The 24369-nt window shown below is 36.2% G+C and overlaps 1 protein-coding gene across 1 annotated transcript in view; it reads right to left on the bottom strand.

Moving 5' to 3' along the window:
- Positions 1–23961, bottom strand: part of SCY2 (SecY protein transport family protein) — a 121672-nt gene extending 97711 nt beyond the window's left edge. Inside the window, exons 1-3 of the mRNA XM_089998524.1 lie at positions 23890–23961; positions 9039–9384; positions 4085–4173 (exon numbers count right to left, since the gene is read on the bottom strand). Of these exons, the coding sequence (XP_089854650.1) occupies positions 4085–4173; positions 9039–9363 (414 nt within the window). The 5' untranslated portion in view covers positions 9364–9384; positions 23890–23961. The remainder of the gene's footprint in view (positions 1–4084; positions 4174–9038; positions 9385–23889) is intronic.
- Positions 23962–24369: the final 408 nt, after the last annotated feature.

Genomic DNA, 24369 nt, shown 5'->3' with positions numbered 1-24369 from the left:
TGCCCTCATTGGAGTAGCTGAGAGAAAACACAGGCATCTTGTTGAGACAGCCTTGAGCATGATGCACACTGTGGGTATTCCCTTCTCTCTTTGGACCGAAGCTTTCCATACAGCAGTTTATGTTATCAACAGGTTGCCCATGACCATCCTTGAAGATCATTCTCCGTATTTTGTTCTTTATAACTGTCATCCATCATATGAAGAACTACATCCTTTTGGTTGTGTATGTTATGTTCACATTGATCATTCATTGAGAAATAAGTTTCAAGACAGAGTTGTACAGTGCAAGTTTCTTGGGTATGCAGATGACTATAAGGGATACAGGTGTTATGATCCTCATACAGGCAAAATTCGGGTATCTAGAAATGTTGTTTTTGATGATGAAAATTTTGACACTCTGGGTTTGTCTTCCACAGATACACAGAACAGTTATGATCCTTGGCTCAGTGACTCACTTTTATATGACTTGTTGCCTTATGAGGATTCATCTTTATTGACAGACAATGAACCCTATACTTCCGATGTGGAACCGCATATGGAAGACATTCCTCCTACAACAACATCCTCACATTTTTCTGGTCTTGTTTATTCTCATAGAGCTCATCCAGTCAATGATGAGACTCCTCTACGATGTTCCACTCGGATTAGACATCCTATAGATCGTTGGGTAAGTTATAACAATTTCTCTTTGGATTTTCAAACATTTCTAACCCGAGTGTCCAAAGAAACAGAACCTTCCTCTTTTCATGAGGTTGTACATTCCCGTGCCTGGGTAGAGGCGATGAATGAGGAAATGGAAGCATTACATGAATGCAATACATGGGAAATTGTACCAAGGCCAGATAACAAGAATGTTGTAGGATCCAAATGGGTGTACAAGATCAAGCACAAACCGGATGGCAGTGTTGAGCGCTATAAGGCTCGTCTGGTCGCACGAGGCTTCACACAACAGTATGGGCAGGACTACGATGAAACGTTCAGCCCAATAGTAAAATTGGGCACCGTCAGGATTATCATTGCATTGGCGTTACAACATGGATGGTCACTCAGTCAACTTGATGTCAAAAATGTTTTTCTACATGGTGAACTAAAGGAAGAAGTTTACATGGAGCATCCACCTGGTTATAGTATGCATGATTCATCCAATTGGGTATGTAAACTTCGACGCTCTCGTTATGGCTTGAAACAAGCTTCTCGATCTTGGTTTGAGAGTTTTTCCACGGAGATCCAGCATCATGGGTTCACTAAAAGTGTTCTAGATCATTCATTGTTCATATTCAAAAGTGATTCAGCTATTGTTTGGGTGCTTATATATGTTGATGACATCATTATTACCGGGAGTGATGAGGTTCACATATCTTGGGTTAAGTCTATGCTGATGGCTAAATTCAAGATGAAAGACTTGGGTCCTTTGCGATATTTTTTGGGTGTGGAAGTTGATAGTCGACATGAGACTATTACATTGAGCCAACATAAGTACACCATTGATATTTTACTTGCTACAGGGATGGAGAATTGTAAACCAATTAGCACACCTTGCCTTCTAAATCATAAGCTAAGTGCAAAAGAAGGCACTACTTATCATGATCCTACTTTGTATCGTCGAGTTGTAGGGATGTTACAATACTTAACATTCACTAGGCTTGACATAGCATACTTTGTCAATCAGGCTTCACAGTTTATGCATGCTCCTACAGATGTACATATGGAAGGAGTAAAAAGGATCCTTCGGTATTTAAAGGGTACGATTGGAGATGACTTGATGTACACCAAGGACACAGATTATATGTCAGGGCATCGACTATTCACCTACACAGACGCGGACTGGGCTGGTGATCCTGACGAGCGCAGATCAGTTTCGGGGTATTGCATTCTTATCGGCAATAATATTGTAACATGGACTAGCAAGAAGCAAAAGGCAGTGGCGCGATCTAGTACTGAAGCAGAGTATCGTGCAATGGCAGCAGGAACAGCCGATGTTACATGGGTGAGACATCTACTGCAAGAATTACAAGAACCGATCTCGTCCTCTATGCTTCTTTGCGATAATCAGAGTGTTATTAATATTGTCTTCAATCTCATCCTTCATTGTCGCACGAAGCATATCAAGATCGATCAACACTTTGTTAGGAAAAAGGTGGAAGAAAAAGAAATTGAACCTGCATATGTTCGGTCAGATATGCAAGTTGCTGACATCTTTACCAAGGGATTATCCACTCATCAGTTTTGGGCACTCAAAGACAAGTTGAGCATAATCAAAGACCATACTCAACTTGAGGGAGGCTGTTAGTTTTGGATCATGGATCCGACCCGCACCACATTCCAAGGATCCATCTTGGGATGCATGGGTTGTGGCATGTTTGTAATTTATTTTTATTTTTATTTTTTGTGTAATGTCATACCCTGTACAACACTTATAAATAATAAGTAAAAGAGGGAAAACCCTATTGCCGCTGACTTCTCTCTTCTATCTCCTCTCTTCTCTTCTCTTCTCTTCTCTCTCTCCTCTCTCTTTACCTCACCTTTAACACTTGCAGGTCGATATTTCTGACATTTCCGATAGTCGATGACCCTGCCGGTCTCGAACAGGGCAGTCGAAATGCCCGATTACTCAAATGAAGCTTTCGGCAACCATGGTCACCCCACCGTGGTTTTTCGGCAACCCTTAACCCCACCTTTCTTCGAATATGGGTCGTACACGATAACCCCTGAATCTGATTCGTAACCACCAGAAAACCCAACATCTTTCCATCTTCGATTGTTTTGGCAGCCAAGAACCCTATCTGGGAAAACCCCGATCGTGCGATAACAGGGTTTTCTCACTAGACCGTCCCAATCACAATCAGATGCAATAAATACCAACAGAAAAATAAATACAGAAATCTACCTTTTTCCGGTGACTGGAGGAGGAGGAGGCTGGCGACGAACGTTGCAGGTGTGGTTGGAGCTTTCCGACGTAGGTGCTCCGGCACTGTGAAGGGCTTCGAGAGAGCGGGATATAGAGGGAAGGGGAGAGAGTAGAGGAGAGAGATGAGAGAGCGAGACCCCCCCCTCCATCTCCTCTTTAACGAGCCGAAGCCCCCCTCCCTTCCGAGAAAATCGGAGGGAGTTGGTTACAACCTTTGTAACCTCCTCCCCTCGAGCCCCTTTAAAAAATAAAAAGGTGTCAAGTCCGGGTCTGAGCCCCGCAACCCGCGATGTCGCTGGATCCACCTTTAGCATGGATCAGGGTTGGCCCTTTAGTACTAGATTCACAATGAACGTGGATCCGTAACGGATTCTGGATCCACTTGTTGGATCCATTTGGGTCCAACCATGGATCCAACCCCAAATAATTAGTTTTTTTATACTAATATTATTCTCTTAAAATAATTTAAGTTATTTATCTATTAAATATTGTAATTTTTAATACCCATACCTATATATTTCCTTTTGGATCCGGGTAACGGATCCCGGGTCCGATACATATAGAACCACTCAAATTTTATGGGTATTACAAACTTAATTATTTTGAATAATGTTTCATCTTCTAAAGTCATCGCCCCTCACTTTTTGTCAAGAAACCCGAGATAATCCAGGCCTAACCAAGAATTCCATAAGTAAAAGTTAGCATCTGCTGTGATAGGATACAAATAATAAATTCAAATTTTAACTCCTTAATGTGCTAAAATTCAGGTTTTACATTGACACAAAAACTTCAATCCAAATTTAAATAAATGAGGAAATCACTCCAGATTGATTTAATTGTTCAATTTCTGTAAATGACATGGTTTTGCATTGAGTTGATAATACAAGGAAACACTGTAATTCAAAATCCTACATAAACGGGTAATACATGAGAATGCAGCTCAACATCAATACCTGGACTTGTGAACTGAAACTAAGCAGCTCTTAAAAGAATATGCAGACAAACATACAAGAAGAGTAAGAATTCATAACAAAACTACAGCAAGTCAAGCACAGGAAAAAAGGAAAGAGCTCTTTTTTCCAAAGCCAAAATGGAAAAACTTAAAGAGAGTTCAATCTGATATTTCATAATAGTGGCAGACATGCTACTCATATACAGCGAAAAGCATATCAAAACCTGCATGAGAATGGATGCTGCTATATGTGGACTAATCCCAAGCTGGAAAAGTGAAAGCTTAAGATCTGCAGTAAGATCACCAAGTTCCTCTGCAGAAAAACAAACCAGACTTTCTTGAAATAGACAACAAAAACAATGACAAGATAACCAGAACATGTATGTGCACCAAGGAGTAACATTAAAGCAAGTTCAAATCAACTACACAGCCCTGAGGTAGGTACCATTCCATCATCACTAACATACTTTGTATCAAGAAAACATGGAAATTAAGAATGTCCATCATGGTGCAAGATGAAAATTCAGATAACTAAGGAGGCTTAAAGCCTTAAACTATAAATAAGGGCACAGCTTCAATGTTCACAAATAATGGTAAGTGATCCTCACATCAACCATGCTAAAATACTAAAATACTAAAATGCATCTTTTTGACTATTTCTATGAGAAACAATGACAGATAACCAAAAGCAGACAGGGGTTGCAGTTACCATCAGCAACATCAAAAGAGAAGAAAGTTATGACTAAGGCAACAATCAAGGAAAGTGAATTTGTCATGACAACCATTCACCTCACACACATTAAAGTGAAATCAAGCACATAGGTTCCCCGTTAAAGTTATATATATATAGTTGTAATAAGTAATACTCGTTAGGGGTGTTTTGGTCCTTTCAGTTCTTGTAATGGGCTGCGCCCATTAGGGGTACTTTAGTCTTTCTTTATATTTTTCCTTTTATTTTTAATTTTTTTATTTTTATTTTTTGTTTAGCATTAGGGCCTTTTTGGTCATAGACTATTAGAGCCACCCCAACGGCTATATTTATAGCTGTTGGGAGCATCCCAAATGGCTCTAAGAGCCCTCTAATGTCTATATAAAGGAAAATAAAATCTTGACATAGTTCATGAAGAATGTTAAGTTGAAAATTTGTGCTAACATTATCAAATTTAAGAAGGCAAGTGAAGGATGGATTTTCTTGAAGGGCATGTATATCCAAAAGGACCTTGCTTACCAATATTTCCTACAAGAGAAGGTTTGTTCTACGAAGTGAAGAGATATGAGTGTGTGGGATTAATATAGTGCTCTCACCCCTTAGTGGGATGAGCATGCACTCCTTGAGCCTAAATGGGAAGGACCCACCATTGAACTTAGTAGTAATAGAAGTATTGTATCGTACGATACAACATATTGCATTATTGCTGGTCCATGCGATACGATATACCCCCATGAATCTTTAATGCAATACGATATGATATTCAACTATTTTAAATTTTATTTTATTTTTGTATTATGTGATTCTCATAATTTGTTTACTCAAAACATTTTTCTTTTGTTTATTATCTAATGTGACTCTTTAATAGTAAACCTTTTGTTTTTGTTAGTGGTTAGTTTGTTACGAAATTATTCCACATGTTATAGTAGTACATGTGTATGTTTAATTGTTCATAATGTTTAAATTTGATTTTTATTTTTTATTTTGTGATTTTTAAAATAGGATTTTTTTTGTATCGTACGGTACGATACATCCGTATCACCAGCCCTTCTTGTATGAGTTCAGATATGATAATTATAACATTGAAACTTATACAAAAACAAATGGAGAATGAACACTTTTTCTAATTTCTCCACGGTCTTCACCTGGAGTTTGAACAAGTTTGGGCTTCTCTTATACATCAATCTTCTCCACCACCAGTGAATGAGGCTTTGGCAGAAATTTGCTTATGAGGAAACACGCCTTAGCATGACTATAGAAGCAGATGATGTGCATGTCGTGTCAAGACTGGGAAACAACATAGACTTATAAGCTTCTGCATTTTGGGAGGCAAAACTATAGAGAATCGAGGAAAGTCATTATTTGTCACTTTGGAAACAAACCAGGGCACATCAAGTCGGATTCTCCAAAGCAAAAGAAGAAGGTGGCTAAAATCTACCAAAGTAAGCGATGATACAAACAAGAAAGGTGATGACCTTTATCGCACAATTGCGGAAGTGATTCACTCATTTCTTGGAGGTGTAAGAAGCAACAAATGGTATCGCTTTCTTCCATTGACGTGGAGTACCAGAGCAACTACACCATCGAAGATGTGTTGCAACAATAAGGGTGTCATCTATATCGCAAGCAATTGCACTTTCCACAAGCATATAAAGCACATAAAAATGGGCAGTTATTATGTTAGTGAGAAGTTTCTTAAAGGTATCAATGTAGGGATGGAAGTGGACCGGGGGAAAGCGGGGCCCCGCCCCACCTCGCCCCGTTTGGACCGGGGATGAAGGGTATGTAACGGGGATGGAGGCGGGGAAGAAGGTTAAAATCCATCCCTGTTCGGAGATGGAGGCGGGGATGGACATACCCTTTTCCCCGCCCCGCCCCGTCCCCGCCATGATCCCTGCCTCATCCCCACCCCGCCCCATCCCTGCCACTTTTCCCCGCCTCATCCCCACCCTGCCCTGCCTCATCCCCGTTTGAACCGGGGATGGAGGACATGAAACGGGGATGAAGGCGGGGGTGGAGGTTAAAATCCATCCCCACCGGGGATGGAGGCAGGGATGGAGGTTCTAATCATGAGGTGTGGCGGGGGTGGAGACCTAGTCCCTCGCCCCGCCCCACTGCCATCCCTAGATCAATGAGTTGTATGTCGCATCAAAATATCAAATTGCCGACTTCTTTACCAAAGTGTTGCCTTCACCTCAGTTTACTTTCCTTAACAAATAGTCGATGATTTCTCTGTCATTTTGAGGGGGGTGTACATTTACATAGATGTATATACTTTAATTTTCATGTACTTTTTATTTGTTTAGAATGTATTTTAGGACTTATGTATTTTTATATTTTATGTGCTTCATAGAGATTTTGTTCTAGTCATTAAGGCTAGCTCTCTCCAACCCCTTGTTTTGTGTATATATATATGGGGCTTACTCCACCTTTCAAGCTATGCTTTTCTTAAGCATTTTTCATCAATAAAAAATAATATTTTATGTTGTATTGTGGTCTTGTGTGTGCCCTTAGTGGCTTTTGTGTTTTTGTGGCATCATTTGTATTTTCCCATGGTGGCTTGTGTTCTTTGTGTTTTTTATATGTGCGTACATATATACATATATATATATATATATATATATATATATATATATACATGCCTTGTCTAGAATACTCGATAAACAACTATCTTACTAGGTTAGATCTTTTTGTTTTAATTACATCTAACTTTTTTATATTTTTATTTTTTTTCTTTTTGAATCACATTAGGGTCCCACCATAGAGTCGTTGGGACCCCCAATGGTCATAAATATGACCGTTGGGGGCTCCCAACGACTCTATGTAGGAGCCCCCAACGGTCTCTCACTCTTTTATATTTTGTGTATAAATAGGCGACCTCTCCCCTTGTATTTCTCATGCTTCTCAAGGCCTTTTCAATAAAGATTTTTATTCTTTACTTAGTCAGTTTCAACATGCTCCTACCACTGTGCAGATGAGTGTCGTCTTAAGAATTATCAGATATATCAAGAATACTATAACCAAAGGGGTTTTTCTTTTTCTTCTTCATTTGATTTATATGTTTATATTGATGCTAATTGAGATGGAAATCCCAATGATAGAGTCTCAACTACATGTTTCTGTGTGTTTTTAGGTGACTTTATGATCTCATGGTATGCAAAAAGCAGCACAAAGTATCTTTATCCTCAACTGAAGTCGAATATCGTACAATGGTCACTACGACCATGGCGCTTGTGTGGCTTCGAAATCTTCTCAGGGATATAGGCATAGTCATCTCCACACCTTCGAAGATGTGTTGCGACAATAAAAGTGCAATTTACATCACAAGCAACCACACCTTCCATGAGAGTACTAAGCATATTGAGATGGACTGTCACTATGTACATGACGAATATCTGAGATAAACCATTACTTTGTCATATGTCACATCAGAGTATCAGTTGGCAGATTTCTTCACTAAAGCTCTTCCTGCTCCTCGTTTTATTTTTCTCCTTAACAAACTTTCAGTTATCTTTCCGTAAAGTTTGAGGGGAGTGTTAAAATATATGTGCATACATATATATATTAATATAATATATATATATATGTACATGTCTTGTCTAGAATACCCAATAGGGGTATTTTAGTCTTTTCACATAATTGTTTCAGCTATCGTACTAGGTTAGATCTTTTTATTTTAATTAAATGTAACTTTTTTGTTTTTTTCTTTCTTTTTGAATCACATTAGGGGTCCCACCATAGAGTCGTTGAGGGCTCCCAACGACTCTATGTGGGAGCCGCAAATGGTCTCTCACTCTCTTATATTTTGTGTATAAATAGGGGACCTCTCCCCTTGTATTTCTCATGCTTCTCAAGGTCTTTTCAATAAAGATTTTTATATTTTCCTTGTGCCATCGTGCATGTCCATTGTTGGACTTGGTTAATGCTTTTTGCATTATTGGGTTATATTTCTACATACTTCATTACACTTTGCCCATAGCGGCTTTTGTATTTTTGCGCTCTTTGATTCCAATACACAAAAACCCTCAGACAAAAATCTCCAAAAAGATCCAAGGCCCTTTGGGTAGGAGGTTATTTGCAATTAAGTCCCTAAAACTGAAAAATACATGTGCAGTTCATGAATACGCTGCTAAGTTCACAACATATGAGTAAAAGGAAGAAAGATTCCAATATCAAACACATTTCTCCTTAAAATTAGGCCATCATCTCTATATTTATGTCAATGTGTGTAACATTCTAGAAATCCACATAAATATCCTTAATTCAGAAAATAAAAAAAATATAATGACTCTATAAACAGATAAATAACTATATGTCAGTCTGAAATTCATTATAAAGTGCACCTATTTTGCACCAAACTACCTTGCTCTATCTTTAATAGATGCTACATGCATGTGTGTGTATGTATGTCGGTGCGTGGATCTAATACAGGACTTAAGCATAAATAATGTGAATAAGCGACTTCTCACCTACAGAATTAGAAATGAAACTAAGGTAATCTTTAGGAATTAATCTTCTGTCAAAGCCAGGCAAAGGAATGAAGTAGCCAATTCGACTGGCTAGAATCAACATAGCTGTTACAAACAACCTCCGACGTATTTCACTCTTGAAGAATGATTCAGCAGCATCATTAACCAGAGATCCAAAGCGAACAAAATTCAGGAATCTATTTTTGTATCGAGCGGGTTTTATTGGCTGGGAGTGAAAGTTGGGGTCATCATGTGTAACTGTTAAATTTTCTTCCCCATTTATAACTACTGAGCTTGATTCAGAGTGCAAAGATTGCCAGGGCATCAGATCCTTCAAGATGCGTTCCTGAAATTGTTCAGAGCAAAGAACAATAAATCTTTTTGGCTTTTTTGATTGCATGTGCTTGAGTGTAAAAATGGGACATCTGTTGAACGATGCTGATGGGAGAAGCTCTGTAAAAAAGCAGCTATTTGCATGCAAAAAATGTCTTGAGGAAAGAACTTGCACTTTCTTTTCACCTGTTAAGATGAAGAAATGGAAGCAAAAGTCAAAAGCATGCACAGCCATAGACGGAACCAATTTATCATGATCCCCAAATGAAGTAATCTTTCAATTGACCAATAATAAAATAACATATTTAAACCAAACATAGAAATAGAAAGATCTTTAAAAGAGCATTTACCAGATGCATGGTTAAATAAAGATGACCATATGAAGGAACAGCAAACATGTACAACCTGAATTTTCTGATTATATTGAATGGGTAAAAATTATATTGGTTGATCTTCAGAAGGAAAGGACACAAAGGAAAGATGCTATTGTAGGTTTAAGTTATCCTACATTATATAAAAGAAGCAGGGGTAATCATGACAAAAATTTCTTCTATTTATAACTTTTTCCAAAATGAAAAATCATTGCCAGAATACTTAAATGGAATTATAAATTTCTTTCTCCCTCAGCATTGTTGTAATAAAACTGTCACTTACACCCTTAAATGGTGCATACCATACCCCTATCCAAAGGTTACTTACATAAATGGTACATCAATTTTCAAATCTTTATCCAGCAGCCATTTAGCAGCATCTCTCTCTCTCTCTCTCTCTCTCTCTCTCCAAAGAAGACATTTTCAGGAAACAAAAATTTCTTATGCAACTTTTCGAAAGATATAGGAGCCCAATTCAGACATCATTATTTTTTGTTATATATCATTCAATTGTAATTGTTGACAGGTAAATCTCTCTCTCTCTCTCTCTCTCTCTCTCTCTCTCTCTCTCTCTCTCTCTCTCTCTCTCATTTTTATTTTGCATGTTCGTTGAAGTGAAAGCAGATTTGTCCATACTCAGTTGACTAGTACAAGGGTGTTTGACTGTTTACATGCAACTAGGGAGAAAACTTAATTTATAGTGGTATTTTTGGACTTTTTTATACTGTCAATATACTTATAACTCCCTCATTTCTCCTTCACTATCCTCTTCATCTATCTTTCTTTCTTTCTTCTCTAACACTGTTGCAGGTATAAGAACCTTTATTTAAGATGGTTTCAGAGCCAACGGAACAAGGAGGAACAGCCCTAAACTCACTGCCAATTGACATCATGCCTGGCCTTGGGAGAGAGATTCAAAGTTCGGGATGATGGCTTTCATCTGTTTGGCATTTTTTATGGCTTGTGGCAATTTTTCCGAAATTTTTTGGTGAAAGGTTTGCGAGCTGCAAATCTTGCAACTATTTTCTTGTTGTCAGGGTATGTTTATAAGTTTCTGATTTTGGGATATTTAAAGGAGTTGCAGACTGTAATAGGGGATAAATTTGTCTGTTTTTACATGTTGGAGTGTGAAAATCCGAAGGGATGGAATTATTTGGCAAGATATTGATGATCGAAAGAGTTCTTGTGTTTCTTTGAGTTGGAGGCAGCCCCAAATGAAGGGAACTCTAAAGTGGGGTTTGTGTGTGTGAAACCCTAGAATCCATTTTAAGGTAGTGAAAGTAAATTGGTGATGAAAAACACTAAAGGGGTATGGTAAACGTGAAGTGTAAGAGTGAAACCCTAGAAATCATACTAGGGTAGCGGAAGTGCATTGGTGTTAGAATATTAAAAGGCTTGAATAGTAGTGTCATGTGTTACAACAATGAATTCATACACGATACTTCAAGTACAAGGTTTTGATGATGAACAAGTAAATCAACTGCATTTCAGTTAAGGCAATGAAGAAAGATGACAAGAATTGAAGAATTCAATGAAGAATCTTTGAAGACTAGTGTGCAAATGTAAAATTCATTAAATGTCCTAGATTTTTGTAAGAGCCTTACTTAGAGTGCATATTTCAATTGCATTTCACCTAAAAAATCTTTAGAAAAACTTTTCTAAAAGAACCTTTCATGAAAATCGTTTTACAAAACTCTTTACTTAATTTTTCATATTTATTAGTCGACCAACAGACTCATCAGTCGACCAACTTTTTCGCGCCAAATTTTTCTAAGCTAAAACGTTCACTTTCTGAATTAGTCGACTGGACAGAATATTTGTTTTCAAAAAATTTAGCAGCAGTCGACTGAAAGGTTTTTCAGTCTACTGATGATATTATCAGTTGACTAAAAGGTTTTTCAGTCTACTGATGATATTATCAGTCGACTAACTCTTTCTTTAGTCGACTAAGTTTCAAACTTCAGATTTTCAAACGGCTCTATTAAACACATTAGTCGACCAACGATCTGCTAATATTTGATTTCAGTCGACTAATTTTGTCGTTTTTCTGTAACTTTTAAAAGGCGTGTCTTTTCATTTTTCAAACAAATTGACCATTCAAAAGTGACTGTTTTGACACCCTTTCATACCCTCAACGTATGAAATCTTTCAACTATAAATATGAGGGGATTCCACACTCAAAAACATCAAATCCAATCGAATTACATTGAATTATACTTTGTTTTTCACTCATATTCCTTTTCTCACTCATTTGATATTTTCACTCCAGTTTTTCACTCAAATTCTTTTGAGAGCTAGTGAATTCGTGAGTTGAGTATTTCAACAACCTCAAAGTCAATTGCATTCCATTTGCATTCATAAGAAGGGCTCGTAGGTTGATTGTAAGTTGATTATTTTATTTTTATGTAAAATAAAAGGACTTATTGGTTTAAAGGAGTTGTTTGCTTTCAGTAGGGTTGTTACTGAAAGTGTGACCGAATTTGGTTTGTATGTTCTTGTGGTTACACAAGGTTGATAGCGGAAATCTCAAGCGAGTTTTGCTTGGGGACTGGATGTAGGTCTGGAAGACCGAACCAAGATAAATTCTTGTGTTCTTTGTGTGATTGTTTTGTGAATCTCAAAATTCTTCAAAATTCGAAAGACGATATTTAAAAACACTATTCACCCCCCCCCTCTAGTGCTCGTTGTCTCGATCCTACAGCACTTTCATTTGATATCAGAGCAGGTTTGCTATATTTTGATCTTACCATCATCTAGTATGGCAACATCATCATCTCAGCACAAAGAAGGATGCTCATTTGTTCGTCCTCCTCTCTTCAACAGAACAAACTATGGATATTGGAAAGTAAGAATGACAATATTCCTACAATCGATGAATCTCGAAATTTGGAGAGTTGTTTCAGAAAAGTACCAAACACCATCAATTGATTTCAGCCTATGAACCGATGAAGAAAAGAAGATTGTTTCACTCAATGCCAAAGCTATGAATGTGTTGTATTGTGCCGTTGACAAGATAGAGTTCAATCGCATCTCTCAATGTTCCACAGCAAATGAAATTTGGCATACTCTTCTCGTTACTCATGAAGGTACGTCAAAGGTAAAGGAATCTAAGATTGCTTCTTTAGTTCATAAATTTGAATTGTTTAAAATGAAGCAAAATTAGTCTTATATCGGACATGGTAACAAGAATGACCGATATTACTAACACTCTAAAATCCCTTGGAAAAGAATATTCGCAAGTGGATTTAGTTAAAAAAATTCTAAGGTGTTTAACTCCTGAATGGGAAAGAAAAACCACTGCAATAGAGGAAGCAAATGATTTAAACATGCTTTCTCTTAAAGATTTGGTTGGCAACTTAATGGCATATAAAGTCCAACTTCATGATAGACAAGAAAAAAAACCCAAGAAGAAATCTTTTGCTTTCAAGGCCACTTCTGACTCTAAAGATTCAGAAGAAGATGAAGATATTGCCCTCATCACTAGGCAATTCAAAAGATTCATCAAAAAGGGAAGATTTCAAAGAAAGGTAAAGAAAATTGATTCTTTTAATCCTAATGAAGTCAAGTGCTTTAACTGCAAAAAGGCAGGACACATCAAAAAAGATTGTCTTCTTCTCAAAATCAAGACTAAGGACCAATTCAAGAAGAAAAAGGCATTTCAAGCAAGTTGGGATGATAGTGACTCCTCTTTCGATGAAGAATCTAATGAAGAAGTCGCCAACATGTGCTTTGTAGCACAAGAAGACTCGGTAAGTCAATTTGAGTATGATGATTTATTAGAAGTATTTAATAATTTATATGTTAAATTTAAGAGTCTAAGTTCTAAAAACAAATAGTTAAAAACTAAAAATTCAATTCTTGACTCTCAAAACAATGTGTTACTTCAAGAGATAGAAGATCTCAAGAAGAAAAACTCGTGTCAAGCATCTGAGATAAAAGAAATTGGAATTAGAACCAATATCTTACAAAAGTCTGAAAGAAAAATCAAATGATCTTCTTTCTATAGTGACCAAGTTCACTAATAGACAAGAAAATCTAGAAAGACTTATTGGTTCTCAAAGATGCTCGGTTAACAAAACCGGATTGGGATGTAGCTTCTTTGATACTCAAAATAGACCAAACTATGTGGTGAAAAATCAAAGACAAAATTCTTAATCATTGATTCAAAGAACTCAATTTTCTAGTCATAATAGAAATGTATCTAATCATGATACTTATAAAGCTTATAAGCCTAGACATATTACTCTAAAAATGCTAAATTTTTTTATAGAAAGAATATCTATTTTCAAAGAAAACCGAAATCCAAATGGATATGGGTTCCTAAGACTAACGCTCATAGACCCGAAAATAGAAAGGGGTCAAATTCTTTGTCTTCCAATTTTGTTGTAGGTACACAAAATAAGGAGCAAATGGATCTTGGACAGCGGTTGTTCCAAACATATGACTGGAAAGTCGGAGTTATTTTTCACCCTCCAAAGTAAGGATGGAGGAACCGTCACATTTGGTGACAATAACAAGGGAAAAGTAATCGGTATTGGTAACATAGGTAATCCAAAATTTTCCTTGATAGAAAATGTTCTTTTAGTATATGGTTTAATGCATAATTTATTATCCATTATACAATTATGTGATAAAGGTTTTCTCGTTTCTTTTGAACATGATTTATGCTTAATTTATGATTTTCAGTCAAAAAAGATCATTTTTAAAAGTAAAAGAAGGAATAATGTATATGAACTTTATCTAGATGAGTTACCCACTTTTAATGAAAAATGTTTCATTGTTTCAAATGAAACTCAATGGTTATGGCACAAGACACTTGGATATGTTAACTTTAAATTAATTTCTAAGTTATGCAAAAATGATCTTGTTAGAGGCCTACCTAGAATACCATATAAGAAGGATCACTTATGTGATGTTTGCCAAATGGGTAAACAAATCAAGAGTTATTTCAAAGCAAAAGATATAGTTTCAACAAAGCGTCATCTTGAACTTTTACATTTAGATTTATTTGGACCATCTAGAATTCAAAGTTTGAATGGTAGCAAGTATACTTTTGTTATAGTAGATGATTATTCTCGATTTACTTGGTAATTTTTCTAAAAAGCAAAAATGATGTTTTTTCTGAATTTTCTAAACGTTGTAGAAGAATTACAAATGAAAAATCTACATCTATTATTACAATTCGTAGTGATCATGGTGGTGAATTTGAAAATGAATCTTTTCTAAAGTTTTGTATGGTATATCTCACAACTTTGTTTTTCCTAGAGCGGCTCCACAAAATGGAGTTGTTGAAAGAAAGAATAGAACTTTGCAAGAATGTGCTAGAACCATGCTTCGAGATAAAAATTTACCAAAATACTTTTTGGCTGAAGCAATAAATACAACATGTTATGTTCTAAACCGTGTTCTTATTCGACCATTTTTACATAAAACATGTTTTGAATTGTATTATGATTGTATACCAAAGATCTCATATTTCAAAAATTTTGGTAGTAAATGTTTCTTGTTAAATACCAAAGATAATCTTGATAAGTTTGATTCAAAATCAGATGAAGCAATATTTCTTGGATATTCTTCTAGAAGTAAAGCTTATCGTGTTTTTAATAAAAGAACATCTTGCATTGAAGAATCTTTACATGTTGCATTTGATGAGAATTGTGAGTAGGTTATACCTCTAAGCGAAGAAGGAGAAGTCATACTTCAAGGAAAACCTTTGATATATTCCTCTTCCACCGGTTTGGAAAGAAGTTCTCAATCATTCACATGAGCAGATTATTGGAGAAATAAAGAGTGGTGTCCAATCTAGACGGCAATTGGAAAAATATATTGCAAATATTGTTTTTATATCTAAAATAGAACAAAAAAATATCAATGAGGCTTGTGATGATGAATTTTGGCTTTTGGCCATGTTTGAAGAACTTAATCAATTTACTAGGAATGATGTATGGGATCTAGTTGATAGACCAAAGGATCATTCGGTAATTGGAACAAGATGGGTCTTCCAAAATAAGCTGGACGAAAATGACGAAGTCATTCGAAACAAAGCAAGGCTAGTAGCACACGGCTATAATCAAGAAGAAGACATAGATTTTGATGAAACCTATGTACCAGTGGCTCAATTGGAGTCAATTCGAATGATGTTTGTTTTTGCTAGTTACATGAATTTTAAGTTATATCAAATTGATGTTAAGAGTGCATTCTTAAATGGACACATCAATGAAGAAGTTTATGTAGAGCAACCTTTAGGCTTTCAAAATGATGGGTCTTCCAAAATAAGCTGGACGAAAATGACGAAGTCATTCGAAACAAAGCAAGGCTAATAGCACACGGCTATAATCAAGAAGAAGACATAGATTTTGATGAAACCTATGTACCAGTGGCTCGATTGGAGTCAATTCGAATGATGTTTGTTTTTGCTAGTTACATGAGTTTTAAGTTATATCAAATTGATGTTAAGAGTCCATTCTTAAATGGACACATCAATGAAGAAGTTTATGTAGAGCAACCTTTAGGCTTTGAAAATGAGAAATATCCAGAAAAAGTCTACAAATTAAAAAGAGTTTTATATGGACTCAAACAAGCACCAAGAGCGTGATATGAAAGACTACGAAATTTTCTATAACTAGCATAATGAAGTGAGACATCATTGCTTACGAGATCATGTGTTAAAAGGAGATATTTTGTTAAATTTTATACTCACTAATGCACAAGATGCTGATATCTTCACTAAACCACTTAAAATGAACATTTTATCAGAATTAAGAAAGAACTAGGCATTTGCTCATTTTTAGATTTATAAATTTATTTATTTTTAAAAAGTTTTTTTTTGAAAAATCTCAAAATCGGATTTTTTAGTCGACCGATTAAATTCTAGTCGACTGGTGGTTATTTTTTAAATTTTAAATTGAAGGGATCTGATACCCCTTGGTTTTGTTTAAAAGGGGCAATTGTTTTTTTTACGCCCGTGTTGTTTTTCCCTCTTCAGAAGCCAAACACTCCCTCTCCTCTGTCATTTCTGTCCATCTTCTATAAACCCTAAGTGTGTCGGACAAACTCCTCGCTGGAACCCTCTTGCCGCGACTGGGTGCTTCTACAGCAACTCACGTCTGTGATGCCTGACGACTATTTCTCTGCACCAGCAGCCAGACGACATCTGTTGCAGTGTTGGAAAGCCATCATTCACAACATCTCTGCCTGTTCTTCTCTGAGACCTCGTCGATCTTTGTAACAACCGAACCCTCTACCGCCTATTTCCTAAAACCCTTGGAAAATTGATATCCCTCTTTCGATGGACTGCCCTCGCTGCTTGTTTTGGCCATTAACGGAGATCGTGATCGTACAAGGCATACTGTCTGCATTGCACGAAGGCCACTCCAGTCTCTTCAGCAGCAAGTTATCATCTTCTACTCACCAGAATCTTCTTGACTCGTCTGACATCCTCACTGCCTCGTCAGAAGCCATCCTCAACAGCATCTCAACCTAGTCGATCAACCATTCTCTGCGGCATTGATTCTCTTTGACAGGTTCATTCATTTCATTTTGTTTCTTGACAACGATGCCTCGTCAAAAAACAACCTCCGCACAAGGTTCCCCTCCATCTACACCACAAGCACGTCATGGATTTTCTCTTAAACTACTCAGAAATCCCCTTCTATACGATACTTTTGGATCAATTTCTGCACTCCCTATATTACTTGGTAGAAATGTTCTTTTTCACCTATTTTCTCGCTACAATATCAAAGAACTATTCACAAGCATTTCACATCTTTTTGATGCCGGTGCAGACCCCTTTCATTATCTTTTATTGATTCATTTGTTTTACACTAATTTACAAATTGATCATGAAACTTGATTTTTTTCCTCTTGTTTGAGATATTGAAATTGAGTTTGATTCTAAGCTTCTTGGACAAATCCTAGATATTCCACCTTCAGGAACTCTTTTCAATACTATTGAACTTAATGATAAAAGAATTTTTGAACAAATTCTTCTTCCCGGTGCACCTCATTGTCCTCCTTTCAAGAATACTAATCTTCAAACTCGCGCTCGCATTGCTGGACGAATTCTTGCCCACAATGTTCTACCTAAAACTGGATTTTTTTATTACTATTCCATAGATCTCTCTACAGCTCTTTACGTCTTATTTGAAAATATTTATGTAAATTGGGTCAACGTGTATTTTACTACGTTGTGGAAACAAAAACCCTTTCTTCCATATGGATGTCTTCTTACCCATATTTTCAAATATTTCAAAGTACCCCTAACCAATGAAAAATCTATTGAACAAAAGAAATTATTTGATCAAACTGTTTTTAAACGAATGAAACTCACTTATCTACCTCCTGCAAATTTTAGATCTCCTGAATCCTCTGAACCATCACCATCTCCTATGACACCCCCATCTCCAGTAAAACAAAAGAAAGTCTTATTGGTCAAGACAATAATGAAATTTTGCAACGAATAGAAGCTTTAGAGCTATATCAACACACTTTTCGTGAGGTTGTGACTCAACAACTTTCGTCAATTCACAATGATATTGCTGAACTCAAGGAGATGATCAAGCAACACTTCTCTTGAACTTTGTTTACAGTTATTGCAACCTTTCTTTTCATGAATTTTGATAATTTCTGGGTTGTAATATTTTGAACTTGAATTTGCATTTTGCTTATGCTATGACTGCACTTACTCCTTTTGATTATGACAAAGGGGGAGAAAAAAAAGACCAACATGGAAATTGCAAACATGAAAATTGCATGTGAAAGCATTGAAAATTGCAATGCATGAAGTAATAATGGAAATGCAAAACAATCAATATGTGATATATGTGCTTTGATTGTGCTAACTTCTTATGTTTTGCAGCATATTGATACAACAACAACAACTACACCTTCATCCCAAAACAATTGGGGTCGGCGATATGAACCAAAAAAGAAAATCATTCTGGGTCCTCCACATGAATCCTTCTCCTCCAATCATTTATATCCAATGTCATGTCTTCGGTGAGGTTCAAAGCATTCATATCCTTTCCTATCATCTCCATCCAAGTCTTCTTAGGCCTACCTCGACCTCTTTTGACTAATATATTTTTCCATTTGTCCATCCTTCTAACTAGAGCATCATTAGGCCTTCGCCGAATATGTCCAAACCACCGTAAACGATTTTCTCTCATCTTATTTTCAATGGATGCAACGCCTACCTTCTTACGTATCTCCTCGTTTCGAATCTTATCTTTTATTGTATTTCCACACATCCATCGAAGCATACGCATCTCAGCTACACTCATTTTTTGAATATGATGTCTCTTGGCAGCCCAGCATTCCGTACCATATAATAAAGTGGGCCTAATTGTCGTCCTACAAAACTTTCCCTTCAACCGCAATGGCATTCTACGATCGCACAGCACTCCAATTGCACTTTTCCATTTCATCCACCCAACCTTTATCCTATGGTTTACATCTCCATCAATTTCTCCATCATTTCGAATGATAGATCCCAAATATTTGAAACAGGGGGAGTAAATGCTCCATCTATACATCTAAATACTCCATATTTGACTAGTTTATCATCATAAAAAAGGGGGAGATTGTTACAACAATGAAACCGTGCACGATACTTTAAGTACAAGGTTTTGATGATAAACATGTGAATCAACTGCATTTCAGCTAAGGCAATGAAAAAAGATGACAAGAATTGAAGAATTCAATAAAGAATCTTTGAAGACTAGTGTGCAAATGTAAAATTCATTAAATGTCTTAGATTCTTGTAAGAGTCTTACTTAGAGTGCATATTTCGATTGCATTTCACCTAAAAAAACTTTAAAAAAAGTTTTCTAAAAGAACATTCCATGAAAATCGTTTTACAAAACTCTTTACTTAATTTTTCATGTTTATTAGTCGACCAACAGACTCATCAGTCGACCAACTTTTTTGCGCCAAATTTTTCTAAGCTAAAATGTTCACTTTCTGAATTAGTCGACTGGACAGAATGTTTGTTTTTAGAAAATTTATCATCAGTCGACTGAAGGTTTTATGAGTCGACCGGACAGAATGTTTATTTTCAGAAAATTTAGCAGCAGTCGACCGAAAGGTTTTTCAGTTTACTGATGATATGATCAGTCGACTAACTTTTTCTTTAGTTGATTAAGTTTCAAACTTCATATTTTCAAACGGCTCTATTAAACACATTAATCGACCAACGATCTGCTAATATTTGATTTCAGTCGACTAACTATTGTTCCAGTCGACTAATTTTGTCGTTTTCTGTAACTTTTAAAATGTGTCTTTTCATTTTTCAAACAAATTGACCGTTCAAAAGTGACTATTTTGACACCCTTTCATACCCTCAACGTATGGAATCTTTCAACTATAAATATGAGTGCATTTCACACTCAAAAACATCAAATCCAATTGAATTACATTGAATTATTTTTTGCTTTTCACTCATATTCGTTTTCTCACTCACTTGATATTTTCACTCAAATTCCTTTGAGAGCTAGTGAATTCGTAAGTTGAGTATTTCAACAACCTCAAAAGTCAATTGCATTCCGTTTGCATTCATAAGAAGAGCTCATAGGTTGATTGTAAGTTGATTATTTCATTTTTCTGTAAAAGGAAAGGACTTCTTGGTTAAAAGGAGTTATTTGCTTTCAGTAGGGTTGTTACTGAAAGTGAGACCGGATTTGGTCTGTATGTTCTTGTGATTACACAAGGTTGATGGTGAAAATCTCAAACGGGTTTTGCTTGGGGACTGGATGTAGGTCTGGAAGACCGAACCAAGATAAATTCTTGTGTTCTTTGTATGATTGTTTTGCGAATCTCAAAATTCCAAATACGATATTTAAAAGCACTATTCACCCCCCTCTAGTGTTCGTTGTCTCAATCCTAGAGCACTTTCATCATGGATACCTCTAAAGAAAATTTAATCATAGCTAGTAGAGAAGCATAAAGTGGAACAAAAAACCCAAACAGAAGATCGGCAACTACCAACTATAGTTCAAGGTTTCAACTTTCAACTCACCAATGTTAAGTTCGATGAAAAAAATGAGGCTTGGCCCCATCTATCAAGACATTAATTCATGCTGCAATGAAGGTTAGGTACATAAACAAATGTGTGAAGAATGAAGGTCAGGTATATCAAATTATCAACAAATGTGTGAAGAAGCGTGACGAAAGTGATTCCAACTACTCTGATTGGGAGTGTGAAAACTACCTTGTCATGGCATGGTTTGTCTAATTTATGAAGTTATCAATTGGCAAAACACTCATAAATTGTGCGATGGAAAAAAATGTGGGATGCAGTTCCCAACACATACTTGAAGAAAACAAATGTGCCAAAGAAGTGTGACATCATGGATAAAGTTACTTGATGCAAGCAAAAGGGATGACTCCTATATGAACACTACAATGAACTATAGAAGTTGTGGGAGGAACCAAGTCATTTCACATTGTATGAGGGAGCAGAGAAAAGAATCGAAGGAAAATAAAGTGTGAATTTTTGTGTGGCCTTGATAGAGAATAAGAGCATGTGAAGTTGAATATCATGGAGAGAGAGGAATTATCACCTGTTTGGATTATCATTTGAGCTCAATCAAACCTATAACAAATACATAATCCAAACTGGTGGTAATTCCTCTTTCTCCATGATATTCAACTTCACATGCTCATATTCTCTATCAAGGCCACACAAAAACTCAAACACTTTCTTTTCCTTTGATTCTTTTCTCTGATCCCTCACACAATGTGAAATGACTAGGTTCCTTCCACAACTTCTAGAGTTTATTGTAGCACTCACTTAGGAGTCAACCCTCTTGCTTACATCAAGTAATTTTATCCATGATGACATACCTGTTTGGCACATTTGTTTTCGTCATGTGTTGGGAACTGCATCCCACACTTTTTCGATGGTACAATAAGTGAGAGTTTTCCTTCAACAAAAGCTCGTTATCTCGTTCATCAGGATGCACGAAAAGATATATATATCTTTTCGTGCATCCTGATGAACGAGATAACGAGCTTTTGTTGAAGGAAAACTCTCACTTATTGTACCATCGAAAAAGTGTGGGATGCAGTTCCCAACACATGACGAAAACAAATGTGTATATATATAGAGAGAGAGAGAGAGATCATGGTTGCTTTTCCACTTTTTTTTGCCGGTGCATGGTGGAATGAGAGAGAGAGAGAGGTGTCAAACTTCTTTTCATGTTCTGCAGTGACACTTTTTAATTGGAACTGGAACTTTGCCTTATTGGAGCTCAATCAAAGCACTATAAGTTGCCATTAGGATGGAGGCCACATAAGCACAGATATATGGTTTAAATTCAAAAATACTACCCGATGAAGGTTTTTGATCAGGCAGCTCGTTGGATCAAGCCATGTGTCCTGGAAGTTGAAGCCCTCCACTTCCCTTTGATTGTCTTTCGCTGGTTGACCACCAAGTTGAGGAGTGGTGGGAGCTTGCCTTAAGATATGTTGCAACTACTTTAGGAAACCTAGAACATGTGGCAGTTAATGTCCTGTTTGATTCATGGACAATCCTGGACAAGGACATCATGATCTATTTAGTTTTGTCCTGACCTGGTCTTGGACAGAGACAACCCTTTTTGTCCAGCGTTGCATCAACCATATTAGAACATTATTGTCCATGTGTCTAGCATTTGATTTATCTTCACGAACAACTTTGGCAAATACACAATATGGGTCAGATAGCATGCATTCACTTAATAAATGACAAAAAAAATGAACTAAAATATAAAATCCCTAAAATCTAAAGTTGATGTGGGAGCAGGAGCAATACATATTCGGGTCCATAGGGTCCATTTGGATTCATTTTAGATTTTGGGTCTTTTTTTTTATTTAAAACTATTGTAATGGATATTGGATCTAAATGCTTGATCCATATCCCAACTTAGTAGTCCATTAGGATTAACAAGATTCTTAATTGATGTTTATCAAAATTGGTATGTTAGATTTACTTAGATTATGATTTTGTCCTATAAACATAGGGAGATCTAGGGATTAGAGAGATAGTTGAGTTGAAATCCAAGCCTTGTTAATTTTCAGTTTATTTGGTTTATTTATAGTTCCAGTTAATTTATTCCAATTTCTAGTTATTTCTTGCAATTTATGTTATATTTCCTGCTTTTCCTAGATAATCCATACTTGGTTAGATTTACTCGTAAATCAAGCAATCAATTTACATCAAAAGCGTACCTAAAAAAATTTTGCATTTAGCATTATTCACTCAATAAATTGCAAAAATAGGGATTAAAATACAAAGTCCCTAAAATCTAAAGCATACCAAAAAAAATCAGATTCAGCATCATTCACTCAATAAATCGCAAAAATAGGGATCAAAATACAAAAAACCTGAAATCTTAAACATACCGGAAAAAAATGGATTTAGCATCATTCACTCGATAAATGGCAAAAATATAGATTAAAATACAAAATCCCTCAAATCTAAAGCATAGCAACAAAATTCAGATTTAGCATTGTTCACTCAATAAATTGCAAAAATAGGGATTAAACTACAAAACCCTTAAAATCTAGAGCATATCCTAAAAAAATGGATTTATCATCGTTCACTCAATAAATTACAAAAATAGGGATTAAAATACAAAACCCTTAAAATCTAAAGCATATCCGGAAAAAATCGGATTTAGCATCATTCCCTCGGTAAAATGCAAAAATAGGGATTAAAATACAAAATCCCAAAAATCTAAATCATACCAACAAAAATCAGATTTAGCATTATTCACTCAATAAATTGCTAAAATCGGGATTAACATACAAAATCCCGTAAAATCTAAAGCATATCCTAAAAAAAACAGATCTAGCATCATTTACTCAATAAAATACAACAAATAAGAATTAAAATGCAAAACCCCATAAAATTTAAAGCATATCTGAAAAAAAAAATGGATTTAGCACCATCCACTCAATAAATTGCAAAAATAAGGATTAAAATACAAAACCCCTAGAATCTAAAACATATCCTAAAAAAAACTGATTTAGAATCATTCACTCAATAAATTGCAAAAAATAATAATTAAAATGCAAAAACTTCTAGAACCGAACCATACACGAATTCGGATTTAGCAAACCCTACCCTGAAATCGGGTTAGGGTTCGCTAGAGAGAGAGATAACCTACCTCTGGTGAGAAGCCGCCGGGAGAGGAGGCCGCCGCGTGCGGAGGCCTCCGAGAGCGGAGGAGAGCAGAGCATATTCGGGACGCGAGGAGGGCAAGTGAGATTTCTTTTTATTTTTTTCATTTAACACAAGGGTCGTGACTTCTCTCTCTCCGATTGGACCCAGTACCCGCATCTTAAGTTAAATTTGGGTTTCGCCCTACACGGGTCCGAACCAAACCTGACCTGCTGACACTAGCTGCAATTTAGACTTAATTGTACGAAAGTTTTTCTAAAACATGTCAACAACAAATAGTATGGTTGCTTGTTTAGGAGGTCAATAGTTCAAGTATCATGGTAGTTAGGGATGCACAACTCGTTGAGCGGCTTGACCCATTTAAGCTTGTCTCGAGCACTTTCGAAAAAATGAATGAGCTGAGTTTGAACAAGGGTCCAGGCTTAGTACACATACATGAGCCAAGCTTGAATAGACAGTTCAGCTA

The sequence above is a fragment of the Nuphar pumila genome, chromosome 3 (genome assembly GCF_984573655.1).
Source record: "Nuphar pumila chromosome 3, dmNupPumi1.hap1.1, whole genome shotgun sequence".
NCBI lineage: Eukaryota > Viridiplantae > Streptophyta > Magnoliopsida > Nymphaeales > Nymphaeaceae > Nuphar > Nuphar pumila.
The sequence above is the reverse complement of the archived record's forward strand: the minus strand, read 5'-3'. Positions and strand labels throughout refer to the sequence as shown.